The sequence below is a fragment of the Passer montanus genome, unplaced genomic scaffold, assembly GCF_014805655.1.
Source record: "Passer montanus isolate IOZ18808 unplaced genomic scaffold, ASM1480565v1 scaffold11, whole genome shotgun sequence".
Classification (NCBI taxonomy): Eukaryota; Metazoa; Chordata; class Aves; order Passeriformes; family Passeridae; genus Passer; species Passer montanus.
In genome coordinates, this window is record NW_024357613.1 from 22,625,129 (window position 1) to 22,639,796 (window position 14,668).

At 35.3% G+C, this 14,668-nt stretch overlaps 1 protein-coding gene across 1 annotated transcript in view; it reads left to right on the top strand.

Annotated features, from left to right (window-relative positions):
• COL21A1 (collagen type XXI alpha 1 chain) overlaps nt 1-14,668 on the top strand; it is an 89,196-nt gene that overhangs the window by 25,567 nt on the left and 48,961 nt on the right. Inside the window, exons 3-10 of the mRNA XM_039728071.1 lie at nt 95-646; nt 5,079-5,247; nt 5,382-5,598; nt 6,915-7,088; nt 8,016-8,093; nt 10,420-10,428; nt 11,895-11,978; nt 14,062-14,124. Of these exons, the coding sequence (XP_039584005.1) occupies nt 95-646; nt 5,079-5,247; nt 5,382-5,598; nt 6,915-7,088; nt 8,016-8,093; nt 10,420-10,428; nt 11,895-11,978; nt 14,062-14,124 (1,346 nt within the window). The remainder of the gene's footprint in view (nt 1-94; nt 647-5,078; nt 5,248-5,381; nt 5,599-6,914; nt 7,089-8,015; nt 8,094-10,419; nt 10,429-11,894; nt 11,979-14,061; nt 14,125-14,668) is intronic.

A 14,668-nucleotide genomic window follows, 5' to 3' on the forward strand; every position in this document is an offset into this window, starting at 1 on the left:
TATAGATCCTAATATAAACACTAATTGATAAGAAATTTCTGAGGAAAGAAAGTGAAAGTGTTCATTAAAATATTTGAGTTCTTTTTTTTTTCAGGTTGCCGAACTGCTCCGGCAGATTTAGTTTTTATCTTGGACGGCTCTTACAGTGTTGGCCCAGAAAACTTTGAAATAATCAAAAGTTGGCTTGTCAATATTACAAGAAATTTTGACATAGGGCCAAAGTTTATTCAAGTTGGAGTTGTGCAGTACAGTGATTACCCTGTACTTGAAATTCCCCTTGGAACTCATGAATCCACTGAGAACCTCATCAGGGAAATGGAGTCCATACATTATCTGGGAGGAAATACAAGAACAGGAAGAGCTATTCAGTTTGCCTTTGACCATCTTTTTGCAAAATCTTCACGATTTTTAACAAAAATAGCAGTGGTTCTCACTGATGGAAAGTCCCAAGACGAAGTCAAAGATGTAGCAGCAGAAGCAAGGAAAAATAAGATCACTTTGTTTGCAATTGGTGTTGGCTCAGAGATTGAGGAGGATGAACTTAAAGCTATTGCCAATAAACCTTCATCAACTTATGTGTTTTATGTTGAAGACTATATTGCAATATCAAGAATTAAAGAAGTTATAAAACAGAAACTCTGTGAAGGTGAGTATAAAATATTTAGGTGTGAAAGATGTAGTTCTGTACATATATTTTCAAATTTCACAAGCAGAATGCATGATTAAGGTAACCTAAGGGACCTGATGCTCTTTACTGTGATCTTCTTTCTTTTTGATCTTGTTTGTGGAAATTCTTCCCAAAATGTTATTTTCTCTGTCGAACAAAGAGGTATATTTGGTAAAGGTATGGTGGTTTAACACAGTATGTGTTTAATTTCAATATGTATACTTTTACCCTAAGCCCAAATTTCTTTTCATTGATGAAGTTTAAAAACACTAAAATATTTCAGCAATTCTCATAGTGAAAGAATATAGAGTTTACTTTATTGATTTCCTAGTTGCAACTGATATTCACGCACAATCCAGCATTTCTTCTAGGGAGGTGAGAGGACAGCCTGGCATTACAACAGGAGATCTTCTGAATACCTACTTCTAGTAGGTATTGAAACCTAGAAGAAAGACTCCTGGCAAAAATCATAGAATCATGGAGTGGTTTGGATTCTAGGGGACCTTCAAGATCATCTGGTTCCAACCCCCCTGCCATGGGCAGGGACACCTTTCAGCAGATCAGGTTGCTTTGAGCCCTATCCAGCCTGGCCTTGAACACTTCCAGGGATGAGGCATCCAACTTCTCTGGGCAACCTGTTCCAATGCATTAACACCCTGACTGTAAAGAATTTATTCCTAATATCTAATCCAAACCTACCCTCCTTCGGTTTAAAGCCATTCCCTTTTGTCCCGTCACTACATGCCCTTCTGAAAAGCCCTTCTCCAGGTGTCTTCTAAGGCTCCTCTAGGTACTTGGAAGGATGCCCTAAGGTCTCCCCACACCCTTGTCTTCTCCTGGCTGAACAACCCCAGCTTTCTCAGCCTTTTTCCACAGGAGAGAGGCTCCAGCTTTCACTTTAACTTTGTGGCTTCCTCTGGACTTGCTCCAGCAGGTCCACATCCTTCTTATGTTGTGGCCCCAGAGCTGGACACAGCACTCCAGGTAGGGGCTTATGAGAGTGGCATAGATGTCTGGAGTTATAGCAAGCAGTTATGATGTTTTTTAGCAGAATTTTATTGAAGAGTTAGCCAAGACCAACATTGTCAAGTGACTCTTTTAACAGCATTACTGCACTGAGTTTCTGAAATTTTGTAAAACAATGGCTTTCTTTTATGTATAAAAAAGATAGCAAATTGCTCCTAAAATATATCACTCAGACTCTAGAATGTCAGTGGCATTTTGTACATGTTTTATTATCAAGAATTGATGAAAGTCCTATTGCAGTTTTGCCATATTTCTGTACTTAGTAAGAGTGAAAAATAGATTTTGTTTGCTCTCACTTTGCGTATCAACTTCATTGAAAAGATATGGTAATGCTTTTGATGAGGATAGTGGTGTTTATTTCTTGCTACATTAAATGAAAATCTAGTAATTCCTTGTGGCTGATGTAGTAAGGTGGTCAGTCCAAAAAATAAATCAGCTAAGTGGAGCTAAATTCTTTAATAGAATTTCATGCAGGGAGAAATTCCCCTAAATTAACACTAAATAAACACAGCATTTTCTTTGACTAAAGTTTTAGTAGTGTCATTATAGTTCATCAAGATGGATTTTCAGCTTTCAGCATCAAGTTAACTAGTATCCTTTAAATTCTTCTGTGGTATTTCACATGATTTACAGCAGTAATCTGTGAATGTTGTCTATTTATACAAAGTGTACTTACTCTTCCACTTGAAGTGGCCCTTTGCTTTGTGTCCCTTATGTTGTGCACTTCCCCTGTTCTAGCATTTAGATGCTTCTCTCGCCAAGCAATCAATGCCACTTGGCAGCTTCATTTCTAACCACAGTCTTTACCAGGTGAACTCCAAGACTGATAAGTTGGAATTTTTATAGCTAAGTTGTGCATTATTTTATTTATCTATTGATCTATTTATTTACTGATTATTGTGTTAAGATTGACTTTGGCTGAGGGAGAGGAAATTCCATGAGTGCCGAGTAACAATGGTATGCTGTGATCAATCACATGAAACTGCCTGAAAATTTTGCAATTCTGTCTTCATGGTCTTTGTGTAAATGTCTAGCTTTTTCTGTATGGAATTTTAAAATCCATTCTGAAGTAAAAATGTAAACAAAAAGGTCGCAGGGGCAGTATTTTCTTTCTGGACAATGAAGACTGAGGTTTGGTGGTTCTTGGAGCAAGTATTGCTCTTAGGAACAGGCTTGCAGGTGGTGTCTAGTGTGCCTTTTGGGGACTCTAGTGTTTCTTTTAGAGTACATCAGGGGAATAAAGATTTCGTGAACCTGTCAGCCAGAATTGAATGAAACATTTAAGGAATATTTCATATTTATTATTTATTCTGAAAGTCAAGTGTTCCTGTACTATCAATATGCTATAGAAAAAAAAAAATTGCGTGCCAGGAATGCATTCAGAAAGAAAACCTAGTACAAACCTTAGAAGTTTGTCTGGAGAGTGCATAGAAAAGATGCTTTTCCCCAGATACTGGGATTTAACAACATAAAGTTATTTCACTCTTTAGGAAGGAAAATAAACATCTGAAAGCTATGTAAAAACACTGAAAGGCTACAAGATTTCAGAAAAGGCTGGAGAGTTGAAGAGACTGGTACTATGGACTAGAAATACAATCCTACTTCCCATGGAAAATAGCTCTTAATTTTGCCACTAATTTCTGCATGTTGTAGAATGGCTCAGTTAGTTATCAAAATAGAAGATCCAAAAAGGATCTACCTGACTGGGAATTTTTCATGTAATTCACGAATCTGCCACTGGAAAGAAAAAATAGTTTCCCAGTGTGTAATTTTACACATGCTTAATGTGTTTGGTTGGTATTGGTTTGGAACAGTTATTTTGGTCCTGATCCATAATAATGGCACTCTTATATAAAATATTTCCATTTCTGCCTTTAGTTGTTGATTTTAAACCAAATTTTTAATATTCTAACTGATAGGAGACCCTATACTTGTCAGTGTATGTGTATGTGATTATCTGTAGTCTCTGTAAATTGTGATGTGACCATCATCCAGCTTTGCTATAAATGAATTTAGAAAATAGTTCCATGATAACAATGCACACTTGAAGAAACCTGAAAAAAACACTATTACCCTTACTTAATAGCATAAATATGTTGACTTAAATCTGTGTTTTGAGAAGAATGAGAGGGAATGTTTTGTTGGACTTTGTATTTTCTTTCTTTGAAAGCATTCAGGATGCAGACATTTTAATTTCCAAAATGTGTGCAGAGTTCTTGCGATTCTTTCTTGTAGAACAGACAGATAATTTATTTTTAATTTAGAAATCAGGTCTCATTTTGCTGTAGAGAGGAAAAGAAAACTAAGGGGAGTTTATGTGGCCTCTTGCTGCTGCCCCTGTGACAATCCCCATGATTGCTCTTTCCCATGACAGACAGGTTGTGCTGAAACTTAGCAGAATTTTCTTGGAGCATATATATCCTGCCTCCCCCGCCAGAATGGGGGAGCTTCTGACTGCCCTGGGTTGGTTAGAACGGGAAGTCATGCAGTGTTTCTCATACTGTGAAAAGAAGCCAGTCTAGACCTTTGAGCTGATATTCCCTGGCACAGAGACAGGCGTTCTCCAGCCCATGGCTGGTCCAGATGGAGACAGAAGAACTCTCCATCCCTTCATTGGAATGTATTCCTAATCTCTTCCCTGTCTACGAACTTCTGCTTTTCTGAAGAAACGGTAGGAAGTGAATAATAATATTTATTATAAGCAGTTTAGCATAATTTTAATTAAACAAAAAACTTTATTTTGTATTGATTTGTTACCCTAATGTTTGTTTTAGTATTAAGTTTCACTGTCCTATCTCTTTTTCTTTAATTTTTTCTTTTTTTTGAGAAAACGTAGGTTGTAACAGAAAATATATCACACACACTATTTTTCCATTGAGTATAACTTCAAGCAGATTTCAGTGTAACAGGAAAAACAGCTCAGAGTCCATTTTGAGTTAAATGAATGAAAATAAAAGTCAGAGATAATTTTAACTTTTTCCATTTTCAAACTGATTTTATAGTTGGGAAGGATGCTGAATTCAAATTGTTAGTGCATTTTGGAAATTAATATCTATAATTTTATATAATTTTGGAAACATGCAATTTTAGAAATGAAATTCAATATATTTATTAGCCAGATACTGTAATACTCTTTAACTACAATTAGTGACAATTCAAAGTAGCATGTGAATGTAATTGCAGTAAAATATGACATCTTAATATTCTTGCTTTAAGTTCCTGAGGATCCTGCAAACCACTTTTCTCATGTTGTACTTAACTGACAGTTCTCAGCTCTCTTTTTATTTCTTGAAAGGCAGATAAAAAAATCAGTTGGGTGGAAGGCTACTCTTCTTGGAAGTCTTAAGTCATGTTTTGGACGGTCCTTGCATTTATTACTTTTCAGAATCTGTTTGTCCAACAAGAATTCCAGTGGCAGCTCGAGATGAAAAAGGATTTGACATTCTTGTAGGATTAGGTGTGAAGAAAAAAGTTAAAAAGAGAATTCAAATATCAACCACTAATGCAAAAGCTTATGAAGTAACCTCACGTGTTGACCTCTCAGAATTAACAAGGTATTGAATTTTATAAATATGCTTCTATATTCAGTAAGATTTTTTTTGTTCCTTTAAATGAGAAGGACTTATTTTAGGATTTATATGAATGTTCAAGTACTGTCTTGTTTTTTCCACCCTTCCCCCTTATTTAGGAATGTGTTTCCAGAAGGTCTTCCTCCATCCTATGTGTTTGTTTCCACTCAGAGATTTAAAGTAAAAAAGACATGGGATTTGTGGAGAATCCTGAGTCTAGATAAGAGACCACAGATAGCAGTCACTGTTAATGGAGAAGAGAAAACATTATCATTCACTACAACAAGTTTAATAAATGGTACACAAGTTATTACATTTGCTGCACCTCATGTAAAGGTAAGGGGTATGTCACTATCATGCTGGAATACTTCTTTAAGTACACTTTGTTCCACTATTACCCTCTTTGAGCAAACCAGTTTTATTGTTTTCTAGTACAATCTGAAGGTTGTCTTTCAGTCTTTTTCAGTAACTTCCAGTGGAGTATTCCACTCTTCTAAGAAAGATTGTCTTAGCTGCAGATGAGACAGAGGAATGGAGATTGAATAACCCTATTCTTGCATTTGTAGCAGGAATATGTGCAGCTCAGAGATTGTCCTTCCTGCCACAGGGAGTCTTAATTAAGTGAACAGAGAGGGCTATTTCAGCAGACAGAGACTGGGAAAGATTTGCTGCTGGAACACTTCATGGCCAAGTGGGTTCAACTTTTCTGCGAAGTGGAGGCCTGCATTCAAATCCCCACCCCAAATCAGGCTGAAGGAATTTTAAATATAAATCCTCAGTGAAGGAAGGACTCCTATCCAAGGAATAGGTCTTAACTACTAAGCTTTTTCTAGGTTGAGGCATTTTATTCTTCTGTTACTGGATGGAGAATTTTTGCTTTTTCTTTCCAAACTTCCTCTGCCTTTTAATAGTTATTAGTAGGCAAAATATATTTTTATTATTTTATGAAGCTGTCTTAAACTTGATTTACTGGAAACTGTTAGAAAATTCAGTTTTAAGTCAATACTCTATTTGTATTTATCTATTTCTTGGAGCTGCACAAACAAATCAATCTTAATCATGCAGTCCCAGGTATCAATGAACTTCACCATGATAACACAACTTCTGTGTTTTGTTTGTTTGTTTGCTTTGTTTCTCCATGCCTGCCTTGCTATTATGGAGAACAACAATTTCATAGCTTTTTTAGACCTGTGTGTCTCTAAACACAATATAAATGTCGATACACTCATAATGAACACTTTTCTTTAATAAACCTTTATGATAATTTATCACAAGTACCATTTTTTTTCACCATGATTGATGATCTGAAATGTTTGAGACATTATATCAGTGCTGATAAATAGGCTTCTGGCTGCATATTTTTAACAAATACAAGTTTGAACTTGTTTATGGTCATAGACTAAAAGAAATAAAATCTATGTGAGTTATAAAATAATTCTGAAATAGAGGTTAATTATTACCAATTGTCATATTTTCAATTACAATATTATTTGGGAATGCTTTATTTGCCTATATAGTTTATATGTATGTAAAACCTGCAGCCTTGATCCTCTCAACCATTAACAGCAGTTTGAGTGTTGAACTGCAGTTTTATTGTTATTTAAATTGAAGGCATTTTGTTTAAACAATGTTGTTTTCTTCATTTTTCTTAGACATTGTTTGATGAAGGCTGGCATCAAATTCGTCTCTTGGTAACAGAAGACTTTGTAACTTTGTATATAGATGGCCAAGAAATTGAAACAAAGCCATTGCATCCTGTTTTAGGTATTTACATCAGTGGCCTAACCCAAATAGGGAAGTATTCTGGAAAGGAGGAAACAGTACAGGTAAGCATATGCTAAAACTACAATAATTCAGTAATTCTGTTGTAGGTTAACGTTGCATTGGTGGCTTCTGTTTTCTTGAGCTTATTCTTCTAACTTAGTCTGAAATTTAGTATACAAAATTTAATACTTTAGAGAGAGTAAAAATGGTCAGCAGCACTTAGTGCAGGTGATCTATCCTGTGACATGGATGCTTAACTGGTCTCATTGATTCCAAGGACAAATTTGATGCAACATGGTTGCCTGAATTCGGGAAACAGTGTCTCAAAGTAAGGAATTTCCTCTGCTTGACATTTGCATATGTCCTTCCATCAGTGTATGTATGGGTGATCCTGGTAAAAGAGGAAAATTTTGGTCAGGTTTCTTTCTCCTTGCTTTGCAGTCACAATAGTTTATGCTAGAAGAACTGACAGTGGTTTCATTTTGGTTTGGAATGTAGCAACAAAGCAGAATAGCAAAAACTTTTGTTTACCTGATGCCAGTGTTTTTATTCTATGCTTTTTAAATATTTATACTGTATACTAAACACTAAGCATTAGGGATGCCTTCAGAAGCTTCACCAGAATTTACTAATCTTATATCTAATATGAGCATGTCTGTGTAGAAGCATCTTCCCAGGTCTGTCAAGGTAAAAAGAAAGAGGTTGGGCTTGCCTGTGTTATTAACTTGTTTCCTCAATGATATTGGCAGCCAGTGTAGTTCACGCTGCATGTGTTTGGATTAATTCCCAGGGAGTATGGATGATGATTTCTGTTATTTAAAAAAAAAATCATGGATTGATTATTTTATTTAAATAATTCTGTTACAGTATGTTTAATTCGTTGTGCATATTAATCATTGTGAGTAGCCTAAAAATATTTCTGCATAGTTAATTGTTTTTAACAGTGAAAACACAGACCTCTGAAGAGTCTTTTATGTTTTGAATCACAGTTTGATATCCAAAAACTGCGAATCTACTGTGATCCAGAGCAAAATAATCGAGAAACAGTCTGTGAGATCCCAGGATTTGTGAGTATGATAGATGAACTTTTGAGGACTACTTGGTATTTTTTTACAAATCACTGTTTAATGATGACTTAATGAATTTTTAAAATAGATTAAACTACATTGATTCAGCTGGTGCAAATACATGTTTGTTACCTATGCAATATCAAGTGACATGGACCTTTTCTGTTTCAGCCTTATTTTCTCACAAAGTTCTTTACAAGTTGTTTTAGTTTAAGTATTTAATGGTGCATTTTTGATATATATGACTATAGAAGGATCTCAAAATCCTCTCCTAAAATTTCAGATTTTAAACATGATAGAATAATGAAACTTCTAGGTTTTTTTCAGTGTAAAATTCTTTAAATATGACTTTTGAACTTTTCTGACATACTCCTTGCTTCTTGTCAGGTCATTTAATCGGTGAAATTTTGGTATATAATCAGCAAACCTGTATTTCTAATGTATTTAGAAATACATTAGAAATACCTCCCATTAGAAATATCTATGCTGAGATCTAAGATAAATATCGCATTATCTGAAATATTGCCATGATTTCAAGAAATATGTTAAGTACAAGACAGAAATAAAATCAAGACTTTATGATTCATGTACACAATTAGCAAGTTTATGGGCACCCTTTGCCCTCTCTTGGTCTTCTTACAGTTAATTATGCAAAGCAATGTAAGACATACACAAACAGATTTTTTAAACCAGTCATGACTTAAGATTTAAGCTTTCAGTTCCCATCTCAAAGCATAAGGAAGAGATTGATTTAAACATAGAAATTGAAAATAATTTTGCTTGGTGGCTAAAACAAACTGAGCTAAAGATTATCAGCTGCCAGTGTCTTACTATGTAGACCCACATTCCTCATGTTGTGATTAGATTTATTATCATTTGGCTGGTTTGACAATAGAACCATTGAATCTCCAGCATCCAGATTTTCGTTTTTGTCAGACTGGCACATATTGCCAGCTAGTCTGTTTTTCTTCTTTTTCTTTGGGACCAGTGTGTCTTATTGCATCCTTATCAGGGCCTTTTTAACTTTCAATCAAGCAGCAGGTAGGTGAATGGATTATTAACTGTTCTGAGCTCTGACTCTGTGTGTCAAGAACTAACAGCTGCAGGAATACTTCTGTAAAATTAGCTTTGAATCTTGAAGAAAATAAAGTATTTATTTAACTATTATTTAACTGCACCACATATCTTTTTGTTCTTTAAAAATTAAAAGTAGGATATGAAAAGTAATCAAATGAAAAATATTTTGCACAAAGAAAGCAAACATGAAAAAGTCTTTCATAGCTTATGTTCTCTGCAATTTATCAAGGAGTTGAAGCCAAAAGATTGTTTTTTGCCATGTTAGTTTCACTGTCTGTTTTTGTAAAATAAATTTGGACTTTGCCCATGAAATTCTGGACTCCTTCAGAAAATAAAAATGTTGGATGATCTTCAAGGAGGAATATGTGGTTTGTGGTTGTATTCTGTCAGAGTGTGGTTGTGTCAGAGTTCCTGAAATAAGCAGAGGCTTTATGTACTAATTACAGACCAAATTAATTCCCTTTCCCAGAGATACCTAGCTGCATAGTAATTTTAAGCTCCTTCTATGGTCTGTGGAAAATGAAAACTTTCTCTAGGGTTTGCTCAAGCTGAAAATTCAATACAGAGGAAGCTTTCTGTGTCCACAGAATGTGTATGAAATCTGCAGTGAGTATATGCATTGGAATACTCCTGTGGACAGTGTGGCCAATGGTGGCTATTAAACTATTAAGACAGAAAATTTCATGGTTGCTCTGCTGAAGTATTTGGGGTTGGATTGTTGTGTGGTGTTGCAGATACTGGAACAAAAAACAATTGATAGCAGAGTCTAATGCAGTCACAGGAAAGCAAGAAAAAGCCAGTCTTGCCTCTGTGCTGCTCTGTGTTTCCCCAGATGCTGGATTCAGGCAGAGAACAGAGATTTCAGAAATATTTTGGTACATTCTCTGACATGAATGAACAAGCACAGCATATTTTTGATGAGAAGTTACTTTTGGTAAAAGGTTTGAACCAAATCTAAACATTTAGTGTGTAAATGCTGACATGGTTTAGTATTATTTCTGTCATTATCTTTTAAAAATTGCTACTGATAACTCCCATTGGCAGACCCTTAAAAACAGTTAACTAAATTAATTTCATATGCATTGATAGCAGCTGCACATAAGTCTCAGAAAGTCTAAAAATTTTAATTATAATTTCTTGACTGTTACAGCTTAGGAGTTATGATTGGTTTTGATTGTGTTTCCAAATGAATGGATTTTCTTTTTAGAAATATTGCTGTACTCTTAAACTGTGTTTCTTCTTGTTTCAGAATGGAGAGGTAGGCTCAATCCTAAACTACTCAAACTCATTTTAAGGTAGTATTTGTGTTTTTATAAGCTTCTTAATATTCTAGGTAATATACACTTTGTTTTCAAAAGGGGACAGAGATATGCTAAGCTTAAGAGTGATGGACTTCCTGTGCTTGAACTCCAGTCAGTAGACAAAAATACTTTTTATGAAAATCACGTTTATTAGAATAACTGGTCTGATGTTTTTCCCCAGTTCAATTCAGTTGCTGCTGTTTGCAGGGGGGTGGGGGATATGCACAGGGAATAATGCAGCTGTTACCTGCATTGTGCTTATGGGAACTCCCTGAACAGGAGCTTTTCTGAAGACTTAACATGACAACTTTCCTAACCTTACCTGTAACTCCCAACCTTGTACCAATGCAAAGGAAACATGGGTTTGTGTTTTGGTCAATCATTTGATCCCGAGAAAGAATTCTAGTCAAGAAACGTCTTAAAAGACGTTTCTAGAAAATAGAATACATTTCTAGATGTATTCTAGAAAATATGGGTAAAATGCTATGGAAAGTTTTAGATAAGAAACATTTTTTTTTTTAGCTTGGATTCTTAAATTTTTGCCTTTCCATAGGTCTAAGAACTTGTTGAGTTAGGGTTGATGAGTAAAAAGCAACTTCCTGAATCTAACTTCAACATATAGATTTAGTACAGATGTGCCTGTAATAGATTTGATTTAGTAGCTTGCCCTTTGCCTGCCTGAGTAAAGCACTGAGGTTTCATGTGGGGCTTAATGGTGAGAAGTAAATATCACAAAAAAAGAAATAAATTCTAGAGGGTTATGCAATCAGCCAAGGTTTAGTGTTTAGTGCTGCAGGGAGCATGGTTTGGAGGAGGTCACCTAGTGGTCTTTGCAGGATGGGCACTCTTGGGACCAGGACTAGTGACCTCTAGGAGTCAGTGGTAGCAGCTGTGTCCTGCCTCCCCTCAAGTAGCTTCACAGTAGGAACACATGCCTAAAACACAGGAGACTTGGGGTTTATCTTCTTTGCTGGCTTGCTACACAGGATAGTATGCCAGTGGTTGGGATCATTATGCTATACATATTATGTATTACATCATTTTACACATCCTTTAATTAAGTTGTTGTATTTGAGAATTGGTCACACTTTAAATTATGATTATAGATTAGCTAGGACAAGCATCTTTCATGTTGCAAGATTTAAAATTTTCAATCTATTTGACAAAATATTTGTGCAAAAGCAAAGTTGCAGGTATCAGCCCAATATAAGTATTTACTTTTAAAATTTTTATTCTGGATAAAATTATTCTGTGCATGAAAAGTAGTTGGAGGGCAATATTCAGATAAGCAGAAGTTCCAAGGGAGTGGATGCCAAGACCTAAGTGAAAGGCAGCCTAAAGAAGGTCAGCTTCACTTAGTGTTCCAGTGTGTTTGTTGGCTGCCTTTGGCATATGTGCTGATGGCTGTTTTCACTCTTGGTAGTGCATGAATGGTCCCAGTGATGTAGGCTCAACACCTGCCCCCTGCATATGCCCACCAGGAAAGCAAGGACCTCCAGGCCCCAAAGTAAGTCTCTGTTCTGTCTTGTTGAGTGTATATGACCTGTGTTTCCCTGCTACTCCTCAGCAAACGATGTTGCACTGTTAACTGTTTGAGGATGAAATGGTTTTCTAACCCGATGGTTTTCAAAACCTAATGGTTTTCTAAAATCTTTTAATGGAGAGAGGGGTTTTACTAGATGCTTATTGGGAGGAAAGGAGGTCACATTAGCTGTGCTGTTATCCTCCTTTCTGAGCTGATGAAGAACTAAAATGAGAACTTGCCTTGAGATGCAGAAGTCTCACATGGCAAACTCAAATCCCCAGTATTTGCTTTATTATCTTTCTCAATAACTGTGCTAAGCAGCGTTTACAGAAGTATTTGTAGCACAGACAAGAAAAACCCAAATCACTCATCTTTCATTAAGCAAATGAATAACAACCTTCTCTGCTGTCATCATAAAATAGGTTACAGTATGCTGTAGCTACCTCAAATTAAACGGCTTCTTGATACAGTGGAAAAGGAATTGAAATCTGCAGCACAGAGATCATCATTATTGTTTCATGTAGTAGAACTTCTGTCGTCTTTTACCTTTTTAAATTTTCTTTAGAGAAAAAAAGAGGGAGAGAGAATGAAGTATTTATAAGTTTAAAAGAATTGAAAACCACTTCCTGGGGATGTATTACATCCTGGGGATGACCTATACCTATTGCCTTATGTGCAATTTTTCATCTGCAATGCACTGTAATATTGTTTGGGGATAATTGGATAATACAGGTGACAAGATGGTGCCTAAGACAAAAGGCTGCAGAAAGTGAAAAGGAAGCCAATTTATGGTTGAATAGATTATTTCAATTATAATATTTATAATATTTATTAACCTTTGAATACTGGACTCTAGACCCATATGGATTTAAAATTAATTTTTGTGTAGTACATATTAATAGTAGATATTAATGGAGTACAATACATTGAATTAAATCAAAGTGATTTCAAAATACAAGTAACTGATATTTTAAGCTTCTCAAGTTAAAAGCATAAAATTTCACAGTAAATTGGTATATTTGAAAGCAAATTTATTTTTTCTCAAATCCCAAACCTGGACTTCTTAATTTGGACAACAGTAATTCTAAGTAACTTATTACTATTTTAGCAAATAATAATTGTTATGGTTTTCTAAAAAGTCATTGTGCTACAATCTCTTGCACTTAAGCATTACATTTCTGTGTTTATATGTGAAATGATGTTTTTTCACAGCCACATTGAAAGCTAGTTTCCTGTTTCCCTTTGAATGTCCTTCCTATTTATAACAATTCTGCAGTTGAAAGTGACCTCCAGGTCTGTTGATGGTTCAGGCTGAAGAAATAAGTACCTGCTTAACATCCCTGCAGAAGTAAAATGGTTTAGAGATCAAGTCTTATTGCATTTTGCTGAGTTCAAATCAAAGCTGTTAGTAAAGAGAAAGTCAATACTCTAGGAGGATATATTGAGTAGGATGTTAAGTTCCTGCTTTCTCACCATAAACATGAAGCCTTGGCAAGCAACTTTTCATTTACTTTAATCTGATTGTAACAGTGATTATCAAAGGACTTTTAAGAGGAAATCTAAAAGACATCTTTTTCAACAGCAATTGGTGTGTGGAGAGGAGTTTATTATTTTGCAGGTTTTAATCCTGGCTCTTGTCTTTTTGTGCTTTTATCTTAAGAATTAGGCTCAGCTAAAGCAAGTGAGAGATTTCTTCAGAAAAGAACTACTTCATCAATGAAGTTTTATTAAAGTTTCTTTCATCTATTTGATAAAAAGTGTATCTATTTCCTTTCATTAAAGTGCTAAAACACTAGAAAGCTTTTAAGTTGATGAGTCAAACTTGTGCTGTAACCAAGTGTGGATTCACTTATCCAAGTAATACACAAGGAGTTGGGGAGAATTTTCCCCCTGCAAAACCAGTTCTTTTTCACTGTGGAAATTGCTCCTCAATAGTAGGTCTCTGGACTTGCAGACCGTTTTGTGGGATGTGTTAGGGCTATGGTTTCTTGTGCTCATTTGAAAATACTCTTACAATTTTAAAATGCTTGTAAATTTTGTGTGTTCACTCTTTGCTTCTCCATAGGGTGACCCTGGGCAGCCTGGGAATCATGGTTATCCTGGTCTGCCTGGTCCAGATGGTAAGCCTGTGAGTACTAAAAACTTAGTCATATATTGTAAATGTAAAACTAACAGGAGGAAAGACATGGAACACTGATACCACATTTTTGAAATTTAGATAATTTTGTCTCCATTCTCTGAAACTGTGAATGTCATTTAACTGTATGTACCTGTTGTATGAATATGGCAATCATATTATTTCTGTTTCAAGGTAAATTACTTTAAGTATTAGAGCTGTGTACTGTTGTAAAGCAGAGAACAGGCTATGAGTGCTTCTGTTGGTCTTTGCATTACTTTGCAGCAGTTATTTTACTACATTTAGTCTTTACTCCTTAAGAATTTGTTCACTAGAAAGCACTTCGGGTCACCTGAAATCCTATCCATTTTTTTTAGGGCTTGCTCCATGGTTCATAAAATTTCTTTGTAGGCTGCCTCAAGTAGTCTATTAAAACATGTAGATCTGCATGTAAAATTTTTAAAAAATAGATATTTTTAGTTCCACACTGGTTCATTTAACTGTGATAATTCTATTTGTAAGTAGAGTTAGTTTAACAGAAAGAAAATAGTTGCTG